This window comes from Tympanuchus pallidicinctus, unplaced genomic scaffold (genome assembly GCF_026119805.1).
Source record: "Tympanuchus pallidicinctus isolate F22 unplaced genomic scaffold, pur_lepc_1.0 scaffold15, whole genome shotgun sequence".
Lineage (NCBI taxonomy): Eukaryota > Metazoa > Chordata > Aves > Galliformes > Phasianidae > Tympanuchus > Tympanuchus pallidicinctus.
In genome coordinates, this window is record NW_026294669.1 from 18106909 (window position 1) to 18127504 (window position 20596).

At 41.0% G+C, this 20596-nt stretch overlaps 1 protein-coding gene across 5 annotated transcripts in view; it reads left to right on the forward strand.

The window, feature by feature from the left end:
• Window positions 1-457: 457 nt before the first annotated feature.
• Window positions 458-20596, forward strand: part of CERS6 (ceramide synthase 6) — a 113243-nt gene continuing 93104 nt past the window's right edge. For 3 of the 5 annotated variants that reach the window (XM_052674991.1, XM_052674992.1, XM_052674993.1), the window contains exons 1-3: window positions 458-557; window positions 1293-1435; window positions 7163-7399. In XM_052674991.1, the coding sequence (XP_052530951.1) occupies window positions 7230-7399 (170 nt within the window). In that variant the 5' untranslated portion in view covers window positions 458-557; window positions 1293-1435; window positions 7163-7229. Of the gene's footprint in view, window positions 558-1292; window positions 1436-7060; window positions 7400-20596 lie in introns of those variants that run through there. The other 2 variants (XM_052674995.1, XM_052674994.1) reach the window with 2 other exon arrangements.

The following is a 20596-nucleotide window of genomic DNA, read 5'->3' on the forward strand; positions in this document are numbered from 1 at the left end:
AGAAAAACTTTGAAAATCTTTTTGAAGTTTGCCTTATCCTTCTGGTAAATATCTCCAAAACAGCACTATGAATTTTTCTTTGAGCTTTTAGAGGCATATCATTTCCATAGCAATGTCACGTAGCATCAATATAAATATAGCAACTTATTTGCTGGGAATTGTTACAGTGTAGCAGCAAACTATCAAATCAGTTCTTCAGGCCAAGGGCCTTCTGTACATGTTTGCTTCCTTAGTGTACTGTTTATATGTTAAGGACTATTATGGTATCTATTGAATAAACTTCTTAATGAGTATTTAATGTTAATTATGGAGATCATGCTAAATTCCCTGAGAACTCTCTATGGTTATTGTTAAGTCATGGCCTGAAGCACTGATTGAGCACCTGGGAAAGGACCCAGTCAGTCCTGGAAGCACAGGTGAAGGCAATTCAGCTGTGCAACCCTGGCTGCACCTCTTCTAGGCACCATTTAAAAGCTGACTACCACTGGGGAAAGATCTCTGGTTTGGGATTCCTTTCTTGTGGTATTTTCCCTGTAAGCCTAACTCTTTAGCAACAGGTGAGTATTTATCTTTTGTGGCACCTTTTTATTTGTGCTAGTACACTTGTTATTATGCCTTCTGTATTGCTGGCCTTCTGTGTTGCTCTTTCTGATTGTTATGTTCTTCCTGTAAGATCAGTGCAGGCACTCTACAGCTTCCATGTTATAGGCAGTGAGTATAAGAGAGAGAGAGCTGAGGTAACTTGCTCTTTGACTAGCAAGGGCTTAAGTAAAATTCATTTATATTCCTCTGTGTCTGCTTTGAAATAAGGATGCTCATTGACCTGATACAGATGCTGACATACTCCCTCTTAGCCTAGACTATGTTATTTATTTAAGGGAAGATTCCTGTTAAGATGGAGTAGAATAGAAAAGAATAAAATTTCTTGATTGGAAGAGACCTCAAAAGATCAATTAGTTCAGCTACCTGACTACTGCTCAGCTAACCAGAAGTTAAGTGCTCTGCTACTGAGGGCATTATCCAAATGCTTCTTGAATCCTTACAGGTATGGGGTATCAGTCACCTCTCTAGGAAACATACTCTGGTGTCTCACCACTCTCACATTAAAGAAGTTTTTCCTTGTGTCCAGTCTGAATGTCCACTAGCACAGCTCTGTGCCATTCTTGCGTCTTGTGTTATTGGCTCCCAGAAGTAGAGCCTAGCCCCTCTCTGCTTTTCTGCTTTCCTTCTCTTTCCTCCTTCAGGGATCTGCAGGGAACAATGAAGCCACCTAATGATCTTCTCTTCTCCAGGCTGGGCAACCTAATGTCCTTGGTCTCTCCTCAAAGGACTTGCCTCCCAATCTATCATCAGCTACACTGCCCTCATGGATGCCTTCAAGGACCTCAACGTCCTTTTCAAATTGAGGAGTGCAGAACTATACACAGTATTCAAGGTGAGGCTATACCAATATTAAATTTGGGTGAATGCTTCCTGTAGGTGAACAAGTCCTCTTACCTTTTCTGCTGGATGCTTATTTTGATGCATAAATATCTACATTTTTTAATTAAAAAAAAAAAGTTAGTTAAGCCACTGATTAATCCAGAAGGCATTGTGGGTGAGAATGAGTTGAAGAATGATAAATCACTAGAGAGATCTTGTTAAAGTGTCTGTTACTGACATAAAGAGTTCCTCGTCTACTCTCAGGGTGCAGTCATGCACAGTGTGTGGCAGCTCTGGGACTTCAAGTGAGACTAAGGACTCAAAAGAATACAGATTGGCTACAGCCACTCTAAGTCAAAGTGGAGGCAAAAGCCTGCTAGGGAGGGTAAAATGATGACACTTGTCAAAGATTAAGTAATACATCAAAGCATGCAACTGTTTTATATAATTAGAACATAATACCTATATATAACATCTGACAAAATATGGTGCTTTTTGTTTTGATAAAAGAAATAGAACCCATCCTTTTTTCATAATCAAGGTGGAGAAAACATCAATTTTCTGTTGATTAGTTACCCAGCATGAACTAGCTGAAGTGAAAATACACAGTAGAGCAGAAATGTAGCTTGAGAAGCCTGTCCTGCTTTGCATGACTCTGGGCAGAAAGGAGAAATTGGGTACTGCAGTGAGAAAATGCTTAAAGCCATACCTAAATAATTTGCTGTCCAGTGTTCACTGTAGCTGTGCTCTGGTAACAGAGGCAGGAGACAAAATAGTGTCAGCTTCCTTTTACAGGCTTATGAGCCTATTTACAGGATGCAGTAAGTTATGTTCAGGATAGAGAAGAGACAGCATTAGAGTACTGCCAGCAGGGAGTGTGGCCACTGGGTGACCAGTCTAGCTGTCTAGTACCTTTGCCAGTTAGCTGCCTTATCTGTGTGACTTGCCATCTTGAGAGTGCTGACCTTGGCAGTGAAAGCAGGGAACTCTTTGATTACTATCTAGAGCTTTAAAGCTCTAGACTTGTATCTGCACTTGTATCACACAGCCATGATGTGCCCAATTTTAACCAATCCTTTGATTTATACTTTTGCTTCCAATTCACTTAAGTGAAATAACCTTACTCTTGCAATGTTGTTACAAAGAAAAATGGACACTCTGGCTTAAAAATGTCAGAGTAATATATTTTATTTTATGATTTGAGGAGATGAAAATGTTAATCTGATAAGTTGGCATTAATTGATAGTTTCAGTCAAACCAAACATGCACAGGTCTCCCTGTACACTTATGATGAAAGTACAGCAAATTTCTAAGGAAGACATTTAAAGCCATGTAATAAGAAAATAAAAATCTATTGCTGGCAAGTTGCCTGTCATTTAGCACTGAGGCAGCTAACAATTTATATCTGGGGTCTTTAAACCAAATGCTAAATAGCAATGGCCTCATTCATGTGTGAAACACAAGTGTGTTAACAGATGACTAATGATTAATGTATAACTACATTTAAAAGAGCATGTGAGGAAAAAGAAATAAATGAGATAACTGGGTAAGTGTTCCTCTGGGCAGAATATAAAAACCACCTTGGAAGCTGGCTGAAGATGACCAGTAAGTGAATTTAACTCTGAGGGTGAATTTTAGAGTTCTTAGGACTGTGGTTAGGTAACACAGTGGGTAACTCAGGCTGCCACAACTGATACAAAACTTCCAGCCATTAGGAGGCAAATACTGATCTCTCAAACTTGCACTGTCAATGTAAAACCAGTGTAAGTATTCTGATGGGTTAGCACTGAAGTAGCTGCCTTTTTATGCCAGATTAGTTCTCTGGTCAGGTATTGTCTGTCCCCTTGCAGCTGATGTGAAGCTGGCACAGACTCCAAGCTATGTGCTCATTGTAGAGTCTGGCACAGCTATGTGGTTAGTTAGTGCTCGGATTTTGCAGTACAAGTAAGTAAGGCTGGACTACTTCAAGTCTGCAGTCCCCCAGAGTATCACTAGATGCTGAGACAAGAGCCGTATAACTCCATGCAGCAATAACCTGAACTGCAATAAGGTTTGAAAAGTTCTTTTACTATGCTAAGTAGATTGTGATGAGATTCTAGCTCAAACCTGGCCACACAAATAGGCATGAAATGGATCTATCTGAAGTGCCAAGTGAAGTGTAACACTGTAACTAGTTCAAATGAGATAAAATCAGCCCTTTTTCTGTGTGCGCTAAGAGCTGGCATGTAAAATTAGAAACTTTCTTTCAGGACAAATCAGTCAAAATGGATGTAAAAGATTGACTAACTTTATCATAGTGTGCATACAGTCTAATTAGCTTACCACAAGCTTATGTTGTTAAGCAATGCTGAAATTGTGAGCTATGACTGTATCATAATTACAATGTACACTTTGTCACACTTTCTTCAAAGCTAGAGCAGGAAGCCAAACCAAAGTGAACAATAGAGGAAAAATGTGGCATGGATATATAGTGACTCAATCCTTGCTTCCTCTTTTCCTTCTGACCAGTTACCAGTTCTCACAGAGCAATTCTGCTTTGGGTCAACTTGAATTAGAGCCCAGCACAATGCACAAACTCTCCTGAGGCACATAAACCATTCTTTCAACTAAAGCTACTTGTCCACACATCATCTCACAGCAGCCAAACTAATTACAATTGCATGTCTTCCCAAGTATCAAAACCTGCTTGTCTGCCAAGATAAAAACAATTGGAAGACTGTGAAGTGATATAACCTGGGGATACCTACTGCATGGATGTATTTTTAAGCTCTATTATGCAGAGCTCTGGCAGTAAATTCAGTGTGTGCCACTTGGTAACTGGGTGAAGTCAGACTAGTTTATTCAGTTCAACAATAAACCCATGTGGAAATCAGGACTGATTTGAATGTCTAGGATAGATCTCATAACAGACTGCTGCTCAGTGTGGTTTTACTTTTTGGGTGAAGCGAATTAGGAAAACTGACATAAGTAACAGTGCAAAAAAAAAAAAAAAGGAAGCCCCACACCTGTTGGGATCAGCAGGCATTCAGAAGAACAGCCTGGAGTTATGGCTGGCAGCATGATGCAATTGTAGGAATGCTAACAGGCTCAAAGCAGTTTAAAGGTGCAATACAAACTCCTGTTGACTGCAGATGAACCACAAAAAAAAAAAAAAAAAAATGGCAGTTTTTTTTTTTTTTTAAGAAGGGGTTATTAACCACTGTAAATTAGTGAAACTGTTTTTGAGCTCCCCTGTAGTATCACCTCTCCACAGCACAAGATTCGGGTGTTTTCATTCTGTAGTCTTCCCTTGGCTACTTCCACATGATTGCTGTGGTAATATGAAGTCTATTAAAAGGTTTTAAAGGTCACCCACCCAAATGTTTCAGAAATGTTTTCAGATATCCTTAGAGAGCTGTTGCCCCCAAATAATTCTACTCTCCCAGAAAAGCCAGAGTAGTATTAGTTGCTCAGTGGGAGTTAACCTCTTTTTGTTGTTGTGGCTAGGTTCATTTTGCAAAGACCAGTTCCTTGCCTGTATCTGCATGTAAGCAATACAAAATTCCAGTACCAATGAGCCTCTGCAGTGTCTGGGAAAGAGCTATTATATTGTATTAGAAACAGACATAAATATTAAAAATATTTGTACTCATTGGAATAGCAAAGTACGCTGCAGAAATGGATCACCTTTAGATGCAGAATAATGATATGAATTTTCCAGTTAAAATTAATTCTCAAATGCAATTATCACTAATTAAGCCAATGGTTTTCTGCATATTGTCAGCTATTGAAACTACCTGAAGACTTTATCAATTCAAAATTTTATACTTCTGAGGATACATGTATATATCTCTGAAGACAGGTCAATGCTGAAAATAGAGAGATCTGGAAGATTTGGGTCTTGTAATTGAAGAGAGGCATATGCGAATATGCAGGAGCCAGCTCAGATGTTGGTGAGAGAGCTGGAAAATGAGTTCCCAAGAGAATCTCTATGTCAGTCAGACCTGGTGTGAGATCTGGCTGTGAGGGCAAGGGAGAGAGGCAGGAAGAAGGAATGTAGACAGCAGCCAGTTATGGTTTGAGCACTGGTTAAAAGTCTTGTGGATTTGAGGAAATAAAACATGCTATCTTATGCTCAGAAAAAATCATGATTCGTAGGTAAAGAAGGCTGTGTTAGAGGCATGCGACTCCCACTGCGTGTTTCACTCTAAGCTGAAATCAGCAAAGCCCCACCTTCTAGCAGGTTGCTCATGCTGGGACTCTGAGCAGGATCCTGAGATAATTATGCATGGGGCTGGAGCCAGCAGAGCTTGTAACTTTGTGAAGGGCTCAGGTGGGCACTGGTGGTGAGCTCCACAGCTAAGGAAGTGAAGAACCAGATAGCTCTGAGCAGTGCTACAGTCCACACTTTTTTTTTTTTTTTTTTTTTGGATGGTTTGAACAACTGGGTGTCCATGGAGTAGCCTCCAGCTACCAGCTCTTTTCTCTTTGCCCTGGAAGGGACCACTGAATCAGAAAATTCACAAATACATTGTCTGTTGGCTCAGCAATAAGCCAAAAGCATCCAATAGCAGATTCACCAGCATGACTCCTCAGCCATCTTGCTAAAGCATTCCCTGAAACATCCTCACAATGTCCTACATGGCAATGTTCACCATATACAAAAATGACAATTTTGTTAAAACTGTAGCATTTTTCACTGTATGGTTGTGCTGTGTGTTTACCTTAGGATTTTCTTCAGCGTAGAACTGTCAGCACACAGATGTAAAAAACAAAACAAAAACTATTTAATTAGTTTTTCAGGAAAGACAAGTAGAACTAGTGGAAAAAGATAAAATAAAGAGCAAGCTGGCAGCAAACCTACAAGCGGGATGACAAAAATTCTGGAATGTGCTCTGCAAAGCAGTCAGCTTCTCTTGGAATTCAGTAGCCAGCTGGAGAGTGTGATGATGCAGAGGAGAAAATTGAAGCCAACAAAAATCAAGTGAGGCAGGTCAGGATAGAGGATGGTGTGGGAGAAGTGAACCTAAGACTTGAAGTATGTTTGTCTATGCCTAAGCCACTTAGTCTATAGGCCAGAGGCCACAACAGCACTGAAATTTGCTTTACATCTTTCCTGTGAAATGTAGCAGATACAGCTATAATTTTCCTCTTGTAGGTTGTAGCTGCTAGGACCAGGCTGTAAAATAACAAAGTCATGATCTACATAAATGCCAAGAGACTTTTTATCTAGGAATAGAAAGCTGTAGCCCTCACCTCAGATTTACTTCTGCCGAGGGGTGTGCTCCAGACACCCGTCCGTGCCTCATTTACTGCTGTTTGGTGCATGGGTTTAAGTAGAGAGGCGTTTCAGTGGCTCCTTTCAGCTAGGGCTCCTGCCTTCAGTCCGACTCAGTAGGAGGATAACAGTCGTGGGTACCGCTAAGGGCGGGGGCTCCCTCAGTCGACACGGATGCTCCGGGTTCGGAAGGGCTTTTTGCGCTGCCCCCCAGGCTCTCCGCGACGGAGGAGGAGAGGGGAGGGGGAAAGTCGGCCGCGGGCAGCCGGCGGGGCCGGCCCCGAGCAGCCTCAGGCAGCCGCACACCGCGCAACGGCGGCTGGCGGGGAGCGGGCGGGAGCCAATGGGGGCCGGCGTGGCCGAGTGACAGGCGGGGCGGCTGCTACCCCAGCCGGGCAGTCGGGGCGGGGAGCCGGCATCGTCTCTCAGCAGCAGCATCCGCGGGGTTGACACGCGCCCGCATCCTCTTCTCTCCCCCGGCAGCCGCGGCGGGAGAGGCCGGCCGGCGGAGCAGAACGGAACGGGGGGCGCCGCGACAGACAAAGCAAAGATGGCAGGGATCCTCGCCTGGTTCTGGAACGAGCGGTTCTGGCTGCCGCACAACGTCACCTGGGCCGACCTGCAGAGCACGGAGGAAGCCTCCTTCCCGCAGGCGGAGGACCTCTACCTCGCCTTCCCGCTGGCCTTCTGCATCTTCATGATCCGGCTGCTCTTCGAAAGGTAACGCGGCGTCCCGGGCAGCCGCTGGCCGCGGGGCCGCTTCGGATCCTCCTCCCCCGGCCTCGCTGCGCCGCTCCGCGCTCCGTTCCCCGTCGCTCGGTCACGTAGCTGCCCGGTGAGAACAGGTCCAGGGGCCGACCGGCGGGGTCCAGAGCCCGCGCCGCGCCCTGGCGCTAGGAGGCGAGGTCGCCCCAGGGACGGGCCCAGCCCTCCACCTGCAGCCCCGCGCCGGTGGCGGGAGAAGGGCCCTCGGCTACCTGCGCGGGCCGGGCCTGCGGGCTGCCGCCCACCGGCCGTGTCCTCGGCCTCGCGTCCTAGGCCGAGCGGGAAGCCGTCCCGAAAGCGGAGTTCCCTCGCGGCTTCGCCGGAGGGCTCCCGCGGAAGGGCTGGGCTGTGGGAACGAGCCGCTCGCAGCCCTGCGGGCGCCGCGGAATCGCGCCGGAGCCAGGCTCGCCCTCGGCTCCGCTGCCGCAGGCTTTGCGCGCGCGGCGGTTTAAACCTGGGCGCCAGGTGCGGCCGCGCGGTGTAACGGTCAGCGCGCGCCTGAGGCGAGGAGCGGGGGCGGCCGCGCGCTCCCTTCCCCGTGGCGGCGGTTGCAGCGTCCCACGGAAGGCTGTCGCGGTGCGTTAAGCCGCTGTGAAAGAGCCGGTCCGTGAGAGAGCGCTGTCTGCCGAGCGTTCCCCAGCTCTTGTCAGGTTCTGTTGCCGAGTTTTCTGGTCAGTGACAGACGCGGCTGCTTTCATCGCTCAGGTGAGAGGACAGTAGGAGCAACAAGCTGCCTCCTGCTGTCCTTAACTTCCGTGTGGCTTCTGCAGATTGAAAAGACATCAAAACTTGTAGCCTGGCTGAGCTGATTTAACATTTATCCTAACGCTGAGGTAGAATTACCCTTTGAGCACCAGGAATCATTTAGACAATGCCAAATCATTTGCTTTTTTCTTTTGCTGCCTGTGCAGTGTGCACTTCTCATCCAGGGAGGTTTTCTTAGCAATTATTTGAGAAAGTGTTTGTGTCTTTTTAATTTCACGTCAGCTTTAAGGCTTCGATGTGAGAGTAGGCTCGGGCTGTCCATGCGGTGTGGAGCGACTGTGACTTTTAGTGCAGAGCGCTGCAGTGAAGCAGGCTGAGCAGAAGCGGCGGGACCTGCTCCCACTGCTCGGAGCAGGAGGACTGTCTCTGAATGATGGATTGTTGCTTATGGTTGCTTGGCAGCCTATTTCACCAGACCTCCGTGTTTTGCTTGTGGAGAATAGTCACAATGCCTTGTGCTCATCATTAGTGAGCGGCTTGCAGTTACTTTGGTTGATAAAGCTTTCTGAGAACTGGAAAGGACAAGAGAGGGATATCTGAAATGAATTGATAATTTTTCATTTTTCTGTGTAATATAACATCTGCTTTTTTTTTTTGTTAGTTTGTTTTTCTGAAATTCATCAGTTGATAACTGATGTTGCATACACTACATCCTGGAGCAGGTTTCTGCAGGTCTGTTCACTGATTTTGCAACAAAATCACTTAACGAACAAATCAAAATAGATGCTGTGATACATCTTAACAAGTTCTGTGTGTACTTTCAATTCACAGCTGTACTGAAATACTTCTAACATGAGTGCATCTTCTTTCTTTCTTATCTTTCTTCTTTCTTTCTTATACTTAGTATAGGTACTCCGGTAACTCTTGATACTGGTAGGCAAGTAACGATGTGGTGCTGAGAATCTCAGTAAGCATTTTATACCTATTATTTCAAACTGTTTCACAGTAGCTGGCTGCTTGAGCAGTGTGGTTTTACTTCCCTTGCTGTGTAAAGGATGACCAACTTGCCAGGTCTTAAAGCAGTAAGAAACACACTTCAGGGGGAGCTATGATTTGGACTTTGCATGTCTTACAAAGTTCTTTATGTCTGGGGGATAATACCTGTCATGCTAAAGGTTAAAAGTTGACTTGATTTAAGGTATACATATATTATACATATACATTTTGGTTACATATTTTTGTGTGCAACTGAGAATACAGAATTTGAAAATTTTGTTCTATATATATTCACCCTATTGCTAACAGAATTAACCTACTGGTTGTTTGGTGTGGTTTTTGGTTTGTTTGATGAATCAACTAGCAAAGTCAGGAAAAGAATCTAGATCCTTCTGAAGTTATATATATTGTTTCCCTTTCAAAGAAACCATTTTTCCTGATTTCCCTATCCTTGACCTACACTCACGTATGAAAGAAAAAAAATAGATTAGAACATTAAGTATATCCTCTAACAGTTGGATCTGCTGATGATGAGTGCTTTAGAAATAAGCTTTGCTCTCTGAGGTAATCTCATAACTGTAAGATTTAGCGGCTCTACCTGATGAGGCCATCATAGTTATGGATGAGGTGCTAAAATACCTTAACAGCCTTTTTGTTTTTCCCTTCCTTCTCATCTCCCTTAGATTAAACACCAAGTTGATTTTAGAAACTGTAACTGAGCACAATGATAATGTTACCTAGTAATTTAGAAGATTATTTTGTTTGGCATTGCAATGGAAACATATTTCTTCATAGTATCCATCAATTTTGTGTTGTTGTGTTGTTTGCTTGTTTGCTGTTTTTTGTTTGTCTGTTTGTTTTTACTAAGACATGTTAGCAATTAAGGATCCCCTCTTGAATTATCTAACGCCTTCAGCTCTAAGGACGTAATGTAAGTGCTTATTGATACTACTCTCTCAATTCTCTCTAGTTCTAAAGCAAGCAAGACAGGTTGAAGCTGAATTGAAGCTGATCTTACTAATAGCATAGTGCTGTAGTTTTGGTTGGCCTAAAAAGATAAAGTGCCATCTGTTGTTCTGAGCGAAATATAATTTTTCATCTTTATTTTATGTGATTCCAAACATTGTCTGCTAAGAAGCAGCAGCTCTGCCTATCCCTCCAAGACTGTCCTCTGTGAGAGGAACATATGAAAATAAGGTTTGTCAGTGTGCTTATCTGGCACAAAATGAGAGGGTAACACTTCTCCCTTTTAGAGCCATCTCAACGGATTGAGGTTGGCTGAATTCTCCAGAAGATGTGCTAACTAAACACATTTCTGATGTGGTCCAACAATCTTATGTCTGAGTCAAGTAATGTTTTTCAGTGCTTTCTGTATACCTGGCTCATGTTCTCTAGATACTTGTGTCTCATGTTTGCACAGTAGTTGTAATATGCTTTCTGGTGCCTTACAAGCAACAGCTTGAGCTCAGATCAGATGGGATAGCTGCCTAATTCACCAATCTGATCTTACAATTCCTTTCTTGTCCTCTGGTATCTATGTCTATGGATTGTTTCTTAAAAGTGAAGATGATCTTCCTCAGCTGATGGAATAGCTTGATGTGGTCAGGTATAGCTTGACTATAAGGAATAGCAGTCTTCCAGCAGCACTGATTTAAGCTGATCCAGCCTCATGGTTCATGATCAGTCAGGTCAATACACTCTAGACATTAAGCGTATGGAAATTCATGACTTTTGTTTGAAATTTTACTTTTACAATGATAATTCAGCCTCAAAGCTAACCTCAACTGACTCGTTTTTAGTTCAGTGCTGTATAATTCCTAGTGAGTCAGGGTAACATGAAGCAATGAGCAGGTGTGTGAGTGTATGCGTCTGTATATATGGCAAACTGTCAGAATTGATTCAAGTGGCAATACATTAAAGCATTGTCAGTGTCTCTGGTATACGGGGTGTGTGTGGATGTTTGATCTTCATAATCCTTAAATCATCCAGTAGTGGTGATTTATTGTGATTACAGGGAGGTTAGAGAGGATACTGCATTTGGAATGATAAGTATGGATGTTGTGCATTTCCAGCAACCCAAAACCTCCTCTTGGTTGGTTGGGTGAGGCAGTGACTGTTATTTCTGCCCATCCTGTGTATAGGCTGCAATATTATTAGATTTCTTGCGTAGTTCCCTGTGTAGTAGACATGATCTTACTGTTCAGTTGTCATTCACCAGTGTGCAAGTGGATGCAGATGTTCACTGACAGTAACTTTCTCCTTTTTTTTTCTTTCTTTCTCTCTCTCTTTTTTTTTTTTTTTTTTTTTAATCTTTATGATTTCTTTTTTATTAAGAGAATCTGGGACTTTTTTTTTGCTTGGATAGTTAATTCAGTTGAAACTGAATTGGACATTGATAACTTCCTTATGAAAAGACATAGAAAATAACTAAAAAGCAATTTATTTCATACTTCAAATGAATTTCCTTTTAAAATTATAACACCATAGCATTAATAATAAATACATTCCAAATAAATGTGTACTGTACAGTGTTCATCCATTTCTCTGTGTTTCTCTCAGTTTAGTTGTTAAGCTTCTACCATGTATTTTTGTTTTTATTTCATTGAGTTGGTATTTGGGCTTTGGTCGCTAAAACAAGTAGATATCACACAGGAAAATGATTGCTTCTAACTGGAGAGGAAGTCAGTCTATCTTGGCATGGATGGAGCTCTGCCTTGCCAGCTGTGACCAACATGGTGTATACTCACCCTCCTCATGGGCAACTGTTGGCTGGTGTTCCCCTCTGTTGCTTGGAAGAAAATATAGGCTTTTGTGTTTACACTTAAGCTGGGCATATTCCTTTAAAAGAAAGCAGAGTATAGAAAAACACATTCAAACTGTACCTATTTATAAAGGGCTATTTATAGGTGAACATTCATGCCAATCTCAAAATTAGGAATTAAATTGGAGATATGTGTTGAGCTCCTGGAGAAAACACCATTAAAACCAATTTCTAAAATGTCCAGGTGACAGAAGTATGACAGCCAAGCCACAGTTCATCTATGGGAAGGGTTTCAATGACAAGTTACTAGAGGATACTGGGAGTTTATTACTTGTGCAGAGCTGCTATTAGTGGTGTTCTGTCAGAGTGCAGACTACTACTGCTACTGTTAGCAACTTCCTTTCGCTTCTCACCTGGATTCTTGTAACAGTGCTTTTTGATCCAAATTGCCGTGGCTCTTTCTGTTGCTAATATTTATGCCTCTATCACTGATTAACAGACATTTGCTAAGAATTTCTTCTTGCAAAAAGAAGAGCTTCTAATATTCTGTGCTTTTTCAGCCTGGAGAAGAGAAGGCTCTAGAAATACCTGATGGCAGCCTTTCAGTATCTGAAGCGGGGCTATAAGAAAGAAGGGGGCTGACTCTTCATCACGGTCTGTTGTGAGAGGACAAGGGGAAACAGTTTCAAACCAGGAGATGGGAGATTTAGGTTGGAATGTTGTGCAGTAAGGCACTGGAGCAGCTTGCCCGGAGATGTGGTGGAAGCCCTGTCCATGGAGACATTCAAAGTCTGGACCAGGCTGGACGTGACCTTTAAGGGTCTCTTCCAACTCAAATATTCTGTGATTCTATGTCTGTGTACTAGTTTCTTATTTAGTCCATAGAAATTATGTAGTATATTAACATTTGGGGAAATCTGTTCCCTTGATTATCTCTGCTACTTGTCAGCAAGATGAAGAAAATGGGGGTGCCAGAATTGACCAATGCTTACTTGACCATTTTTTGTATTATTTTTTTTTTTTATAACAGTCAAAAATTATTCCATGTTTACAGCGGTTTTGACATTTTGGGGGTTTCTGTGCCTGTCTCAAGTTTAACTTGAAGTTTTTGCAGGGATGTTAGATTTACAGAACACATGGCTTTCGTGAGCAGAGTAACCTGAGATAACACTCAGCAGTAGGCGTAAGCCTGTAACTGGCACCTTACAAATAATCAAATGCACGCGATGTGTATCAGCAGTTCTTTGGAACTGTTTATTTAACATTGTGATCTCTTTGTAACCTCTTGTACCAGTGACTCCCTTCACTTGTTTAAAGAACTATTAGATGTGGGAAAGCCAGCAGGGATAGGCATCCAAATGAGGGAAAGGAAGAGGAATATGTAGGTTTCCTCTGCAAGGAAGTCTCTTCGGTACATGATGTCAAGTTGCAGTCTTCAGTAAGGATCATCTGGCAGTCACTGATTTCTCATAGGGATGATACCTTTCCTGTTATTATTCTGAGTAGTGAAATGGTGACAGAGGGGAGAGTTGAAGTATTGATCACAGCCAGCTGTCATCTTAGAGGTGATTTTCATAGTGTTGGTGGGTCTGTAATACAAAGCTATGTCTTCTGTACTAGAAGCAGAGAGTGAAATGTAATGATTATTTTTTTCTGCACAGTTAATATATCTCACAGTTCCAAGTTTTTCCTTACGTAAACTTCATAGTGCTGAGCAGTAGTGAAGCTTCCTGCAGCTGTTACTGATATCACATAATTGACTTCTAACTCTCAAGTTACTTGTCTGTAGAACTAAGAAAATCGAAGAGCTGTAAAGAAGCATAATATGCCATTAGATCTGTTGTATGTTATGTAGTATGCAAGATAGATACATATTTATATACCAGCTATTAATCCAAATTACGTTTTGAATAAGAAAGAACAGAATGCTGAAATTCTCCTAATTACCCTGTATTAATGAAGTACCTTACAGGTTCTTTAGTCTAAACTTAATTTTAATATTATAAATGATGTGCCTTAACACTTGGTCTGAAATGATAAAAAGCCATCTTTGCACTTAGAGGTCACACTAGGATGGATAAAGGAATATATCTAAATCACTTGCATTTTCTCTCAGTGCAAGCTTAGTAAAAACTTACTTCTTAACAGCACCTACTCTGTCTTGGTTTCTCTTGCAGAGAATGGGGACAGAAGGGAGTAACCTACAGTACAGTAAAATTAAATATATCAGTCTCACTGACATAGTTACTCTAGTGCAAAATAAAATAAAATAAAATAAAAATTGAAATTAAAAAAAAACATGGGTTAGACCCCAGGAAGGCATTCACTAGTATAAGATTTTTAGATTTCTGAGGCTGTTTCTGCATTTATGCATGCAGTATTATTTGTGTATCCTTCATAACAAGCAAGTTGCTATATTTTTAACATCAGTGAAGTGACCTGGAGAAAGAAGTGGCTTTTATTTTTTTATATTTGGTGTGATCACACCTGCTCATTTCCCATCCCCTGAGATAATATTTACTTGTGTAAGCAGAAGGATGGGAAAATAAAACAAACAAAAAAATAAAGCAATAGAAATGAGGCTAAAATCCTTACTTTGGAATTTCCACTCTTTTCTTCCTTCTGATGCTGATGGTTTTCAATTCTGAGAGACTTGTATACGTAACTTTCACTAGATCTGTTGCTTACCATGTCCTTGGGATTCTCGTCTTCACTGAGAAGAAGGTGGAAGTGAGGGCTGTTCTTACTTCTCATTTGCTATGGTGTTTGGCATTATGACTGCATTTGAAAGATGCATTTGCACTGTCCACAGAGCTGTAGACAAACTGTTGTGCTGTCATTAAAGCCTGAACAAGATAGACTCCTTAAGAAAGATAAAATTTAGCCTTTATATGGCACCTTTGTAGATGGGCTGTATAAACATTGAATGCTAGTCTACACCTATGGAGGTTAAAGTAAAACAAAGCAGAGAAAATCAAATCTACATGAAAAGAAATTGAATTGAGAAATGATGAGGATAGCTCTAGCAGCATAAACTCAGATGGCAGTGGGCTCCTCTGACTCACTGCTGTAGGGAAGAAACGATCTCAGCTGGGGAGCTGGAGGGCTCCAGCCTCTTGTGCTGACTCAGGGCATTACTGTACAGTGAGTCATCAAGACCAGAGTCTTCTGCTGAAAACAGAGTTTAAGCTAAAGGTATGTAATGAGAAGATTCACAACTTCATATAAAGGTCATGAGTAGGAATGTGCCTGTTGACAAGCTGTTCTGTAGTTGTCCACTAGATTTTCTTGGACTTCCTGCTGTTTACCACTAATTGTCCAAAGCATGCAGCTGAAGAAGATTATCAGGTCCAATTGGGTGTATTTATTCCCATTATGGACAGTGTTTGTTGGAAAGAAGCCTTTGGGAAAAAGAAAGGTAAGTGGTTAGACTGTAGGTGGGAAGATGTTTTGTATGTATTGAAGCAAGAATTGGGTGGTAATTGTGCGGTTGATACTTATCTGTCAACTTTTCCCACACACCTAATATGAGAAAAGGGAGATAACTGGTATGATAACGTAATATTCTGAAAATATGAAAATTTCCAAAGCCAAATGCTGCCTGGGATTGCAACACCAATTGTACTAAATTAATTTTGCAGTGATTGCATTGACATGATTATGACAAGTTGATCTGCAAATGGAGTCTTGGGAGTAATAAGTTGAATGTGAGCCAGAAAAATAACAACAGATTTCTGGGTTGCATTGGGAAGAGCATAACCAGGAGAGTGAGGAAAGTAATGATCCCCCTGTTATTCAGCACTGGTGAGGTCATATCTGAAGCGTTGAGTTCAGTTTTGGTTTCCCTGTATAAGACATGAATGTAATGCAGTAAGGCCAACAAAGGTCCACTGGAGCACCTGATGTATCACAAAAGACTGGGAGAGCTGCAACTGTTTAGCCTGGAGAAGAGATGCTTTAGATGGATTGTATCAGTTTGTACAAATACTTGATAGGGAGAGTAAAGAAAGCAGAGCCAGACTATTTACTGGGGCAACATGCAACTGAGGTGCAGGAGATTCTGTTTAAAGGTAAGAACAATTTTGTTCCTTGGATGGTAGTCAAACACCGGGACAGAAGTTGCAGAGCTTCCGTCTTTGAAGGTACTCAAACAACTGCACAAAACTCTGAGCAACCCACTCAAGTTCGCCTTGCTGTGGGCAGTCAACTTGGTGATCTCCAGAAGTCCCTTCCATCTGTAGCAAATACTGTGAGATCACTACTGTGCTAAATGGCATGTTTTCGCAATGCAGGACTCGAGTCACATGGAAGTCCAGGAATGTATGAAATTGATAAACTGTAGTGGAAGTCTGAAGGTGAGGGTTAGGTTGGAGTTCACTGTAATTCTACAAAGGAAAATTAATTTAGGTGGAGCACACAGCATTTGATAGGTGTGGATTTTCTGTTTGCCATGGAATGGCTTTTTTGATTGCTTCTATTGTAGTCTGGCATGTGAGCAGACACGAAGTAAATCAAGAAATCTATTTGCATGTTCTCGAAGACAGCAATTAACTTGTGGGTGCCCTAAAATGAAGTCTGAGTTGCTGTGTTATAAACACATTCTGTTCTCTTCTAGGATCAAAACTTTGTGTTTCCTATAGCACTAAATGTGATTATAGCAGGCAATTTTGAGGATAATTTCAGTTTTGTTCCTCCTAAATTGATTCTTCTCCACATCATAATGTCTTCAGGATAATTTTATTCTCAAAAAATTTAATGAAAGGGATACTTTAAGAGACAGAGTACTCTTATGTCCCCTGTTAAGAGGAACGGAGGTCATGTCTGCTGGAAAAGCTCTTACTGCTTTTGTTTTCTGGAAAATAGTATTAAATCAGCTTTAAACAAAAACTGGGAGAAATTAGTCTTCAGTTCCACACTGCTAGTTGCGCATATAGGCAATATATGTATACTTGTAAATATGTTTGTGTACAACATAAAAGGATGTATAAACTGTATTGGCACTGTGTCACTCTGATGTAATACATTTTTCCTACTTTATTTAAAAATCACTAAATTAAAAAAAAAAAAAAAAAAAAAAAAAAAAGCAGATAAGGAATGTTGACTGGTCTAGAAAACTAGATATTCCAAAATGTGATTCTCTGGGGTTATAATGAAGCAGTTTGACAGATGATAGAAGAACTCTATCTGATAGAACATACTCTATATCCTACTCTATATCCTAGTTAATTAATGGGGCATTACTTTTGTGTGAGAGCATGAACCTGGAATTATTAATTTCTAGAGCATTTATGGAAAATATGACAAATCTTTCATTTTCTTCCAATTTGGAATGAAAAGGAAATTTAGAAATGTGAAAATTTCCTCAGAAACAGATGTCCTGACTTTCAGCCAGCACGGATTAATAAGTTTGCTTACAAGATGATTATATGGTACAAAAAATGAGGTCTTTATAGCATTGCTAGCCTCTGGAAACATGTTCTTGACCAATTCCCAATTTTAGACTTATTCAGCCTGCACATGTATGAATGCTACCTAGAAAATAAAAATAAATAAATAAAGATAAAAGCAAACCTCTTAACAGATTGATTTTGTTGAAAGTGGACTCTATCCTGATATTTTGTCTTCCATTGTCAAGATGAAAAGTCCACTAGTAGAAATGGAGGAACATCTCTTTGTATTGCATACTCTTCCAGTGAGAGGTGGCTTCGAGGTGTGAAGAGAAAATAGCATTCGTATCCATCACAATAATTTGTGTTTTGTTTTCTTTCCTGATTGGAATAGTTTAGGTATAGCCGGAGAGAGATATAGAGCTTTAAATACTACTAGCAAATCTCTCAGAGCAACGTGGCTGAAAGAAAACTGCAGTGATATTGGCTTTTCATGTTTTTAAATGCATTGTAGTTAAATCTTTTGCCATTTTCTAGGCTAGTGTTTAGTGACATATATCTCCAAACAGCCATTACAACTTTAAAGCATTACGGCTGTATTAATATAGCAATAGAATTTAGGATTCTTTCAGATCTTCTATGGAAGCTGAATATTAAGAGTTCAATAAGAATGCATTATTTGAGGACAAAACATATTCCTTACACCTTTTAACAGTCTCTTGCACTTCTCCTCTTATAAATGTATCTCCAGTCTCAGAACAGATTTCCCTCACTTTTCCGTGTTATCTTAAAATTAAGGTTTATCCTAGTATTTCTTGTTTTGCGTTTTTCTAATCTTTTTCTCCTCTTTTTAAGGCCTCTTAAATGTTCTCTATTCTGCAACTGCTCCCTTCTTATTCTTTCTTCTTATTCATCGTCCTCTTGTTGATTTTTCTCTTTCTTTGAACAAAAGCTGTCTACCTCTGCCTTTTGTGCTGTTAGAGTGCATATCAACCTTATTCAGTTTCCACTACACCTTGATGGAAGAGCATTAAGAGCATCGAAGACTCCTAAGTTACGTTCTAAAATGGCTTTTAATTATAAAAGACAGAGCGAGTGCAGTGGTGTGTAGGAAGACAGGTTTGGATTGAGGGAGGACTTCAAGCGGATGTTAATTTTGTCAAGGGTCTGTCTTACTCTAGTTTGCTAGAGTAAGAATATGTTCATCAATTTTGTTGCAAAATCCTCCAAGTGTTTATTAGGAAATATTGCAACTTCTTTCTTGTTTTCTCTCTGTAATGTCATCTATCAGTACCAGATAATATTCCTTGAAAGGTGATTTGGAAGTGGTATTGGATGGAGAAAATATCTGAAAAATAATCAGCTTTCATCTCCCACATCTCAGACCAGAGCATGGTAGAATGAGAACTCAAATGCAGAGAAGGAAGTAACTGTCAAAGCAAAGAGGATGCTTGCTATGTGGTCCATAAAGTGATTCACAGAGTAGGGAGAAGGTAGCTTGGATTTAGGTGCTTAATGTCAAGTGCTCTGTGAGTAATTTCCAAAGGACTCCTGCTTCTCTTGAATAGTCGTGGGTTACTTTAGACCTCAACCAGAATGGGACCATGTCACAAAGAATACAACCCTTGCATTTCTAAAATAAACCAACATGAAAGAAGCCTCAGTTGAACAGCCTCCAAATCCCTTCTGGCTTTGCAGTGGTTTTGCAGTCCACCCTGTATTAGGTCTTTGCAACTCAGAAAGATCCATTCTTAATGCTTTTTTCTTTTATATATATATAATTGGAAGTCCTACTGGAAAGAGGAGTCATATCAGCAGTTTCCAATATCTTAACTTTTTTGATTGCTGCTGGTATTGTCTCTTGTAAGTAAAATTCCAAAGTAAAAAGTAAAATTCCAAGTAAAAAGCTAGATGAGATTATCTTCATTTATAAAAATGGTCTTTGGGATCCAGGTGTTACCACTTCTACCTGCTCCTCCCTTAACGACTTGAATTAATTTCACCTGGAGCTTCTGTGAATCTCTTCCAAAGTTTCAGGCCTGTACACTGAACACGGGCCACTGAATCCTGAACCGTGCACAGAGAACTGAGATTGCAACAGTCAGAGTTTTTCATGCTGCCTGCCCAATGGATTCCTACAGTAAGGAACTGTAATTTCACAAAGCATCCCAGAATCTGCATATAAGATTAGCTGACTCTCTTGTATTATTATTATTTGCTTTCTTATATCACTGTTAATATAAAGAGTTCATTAATTTTGTAAACCTGAACTTTGTGTGCTAGAGGAGCTTTGTCATACAGCCTTATTTGATTGTTTATGTATTGGGTAGACTGGCTGGTGGTAGAAATTACAGTTTGTTCAAGAATGGTCAGACTGATTTATGCCAGTTGGGGATGCATATTACTCTTGCATATGATTTATTTACTCACAAAGATCCTGAATATGATCTTCTGCCAATATAATTTAGGAATTAGCTTCCATGGTGTTCAGATGTTACGTTGGTACAAAACTTCTGTGGAAGATCAGAAATTGTGTTATTATATATAGATCTGCATAGCTCTTTGATTATTGTTTTAGAAATTATGAAGTGAAAGCTGCTTAAGCTCTACAGCCAGATGGAAATCAAAGCAGTCACATTTGTTCTTTTTGTTGTTATTGTGTGTCAGGTTTTTTGAAGGCGTTTTTTTTACTTTCTTTTTTGACCAGTTGCTTCACTCCCTCTGCCCACCATTTTTTCGGAACTGATAATTTGTGTGCACTGCCAGAGCATTGTTCTGTCTGCAGACCTCACCTGCTGAAGATTCGTTTAGTAGACAATAACTTGGTAGTGTCTTGATTTCTCATCCACTCCCCTCTCTCTCTTTTCTGTGAGTCTCTGCTCTTGCATAGCATTAAATGACTGGTCAGTCAACAAGATCATGTGATAGGCCTCCTTTTCTTCGCCTTGCCCCTTTGAAGAGCTTCACTAATACTGACAGTAGGCTTCAAGTCTGCAATTTGATGACTGGCTGTGAGATGGTACCTTGTCAATGGCTTTCCACAAGCCCTGCCCCAGGTCTGCTCTTGCATGAGGCTGCTTCACAGATGAGTGTCAGATACAACTGTAGTGGTAGCAGTGGTTGTAATTCCTATCAACGCATTCAGAGTTGCCTGAAAAGAATATCCCAGTGTTCCCCAAACAGGGACTGGCAGTCCTGCAGGGTGTCTGCAGCTTGTTCTGAACTGTTCTGGAAACTGTGTTGCAACTGCATCATGCTGCCAAAGTAATGATATAAGAACCTATTAAGAGCTTTACACACAAA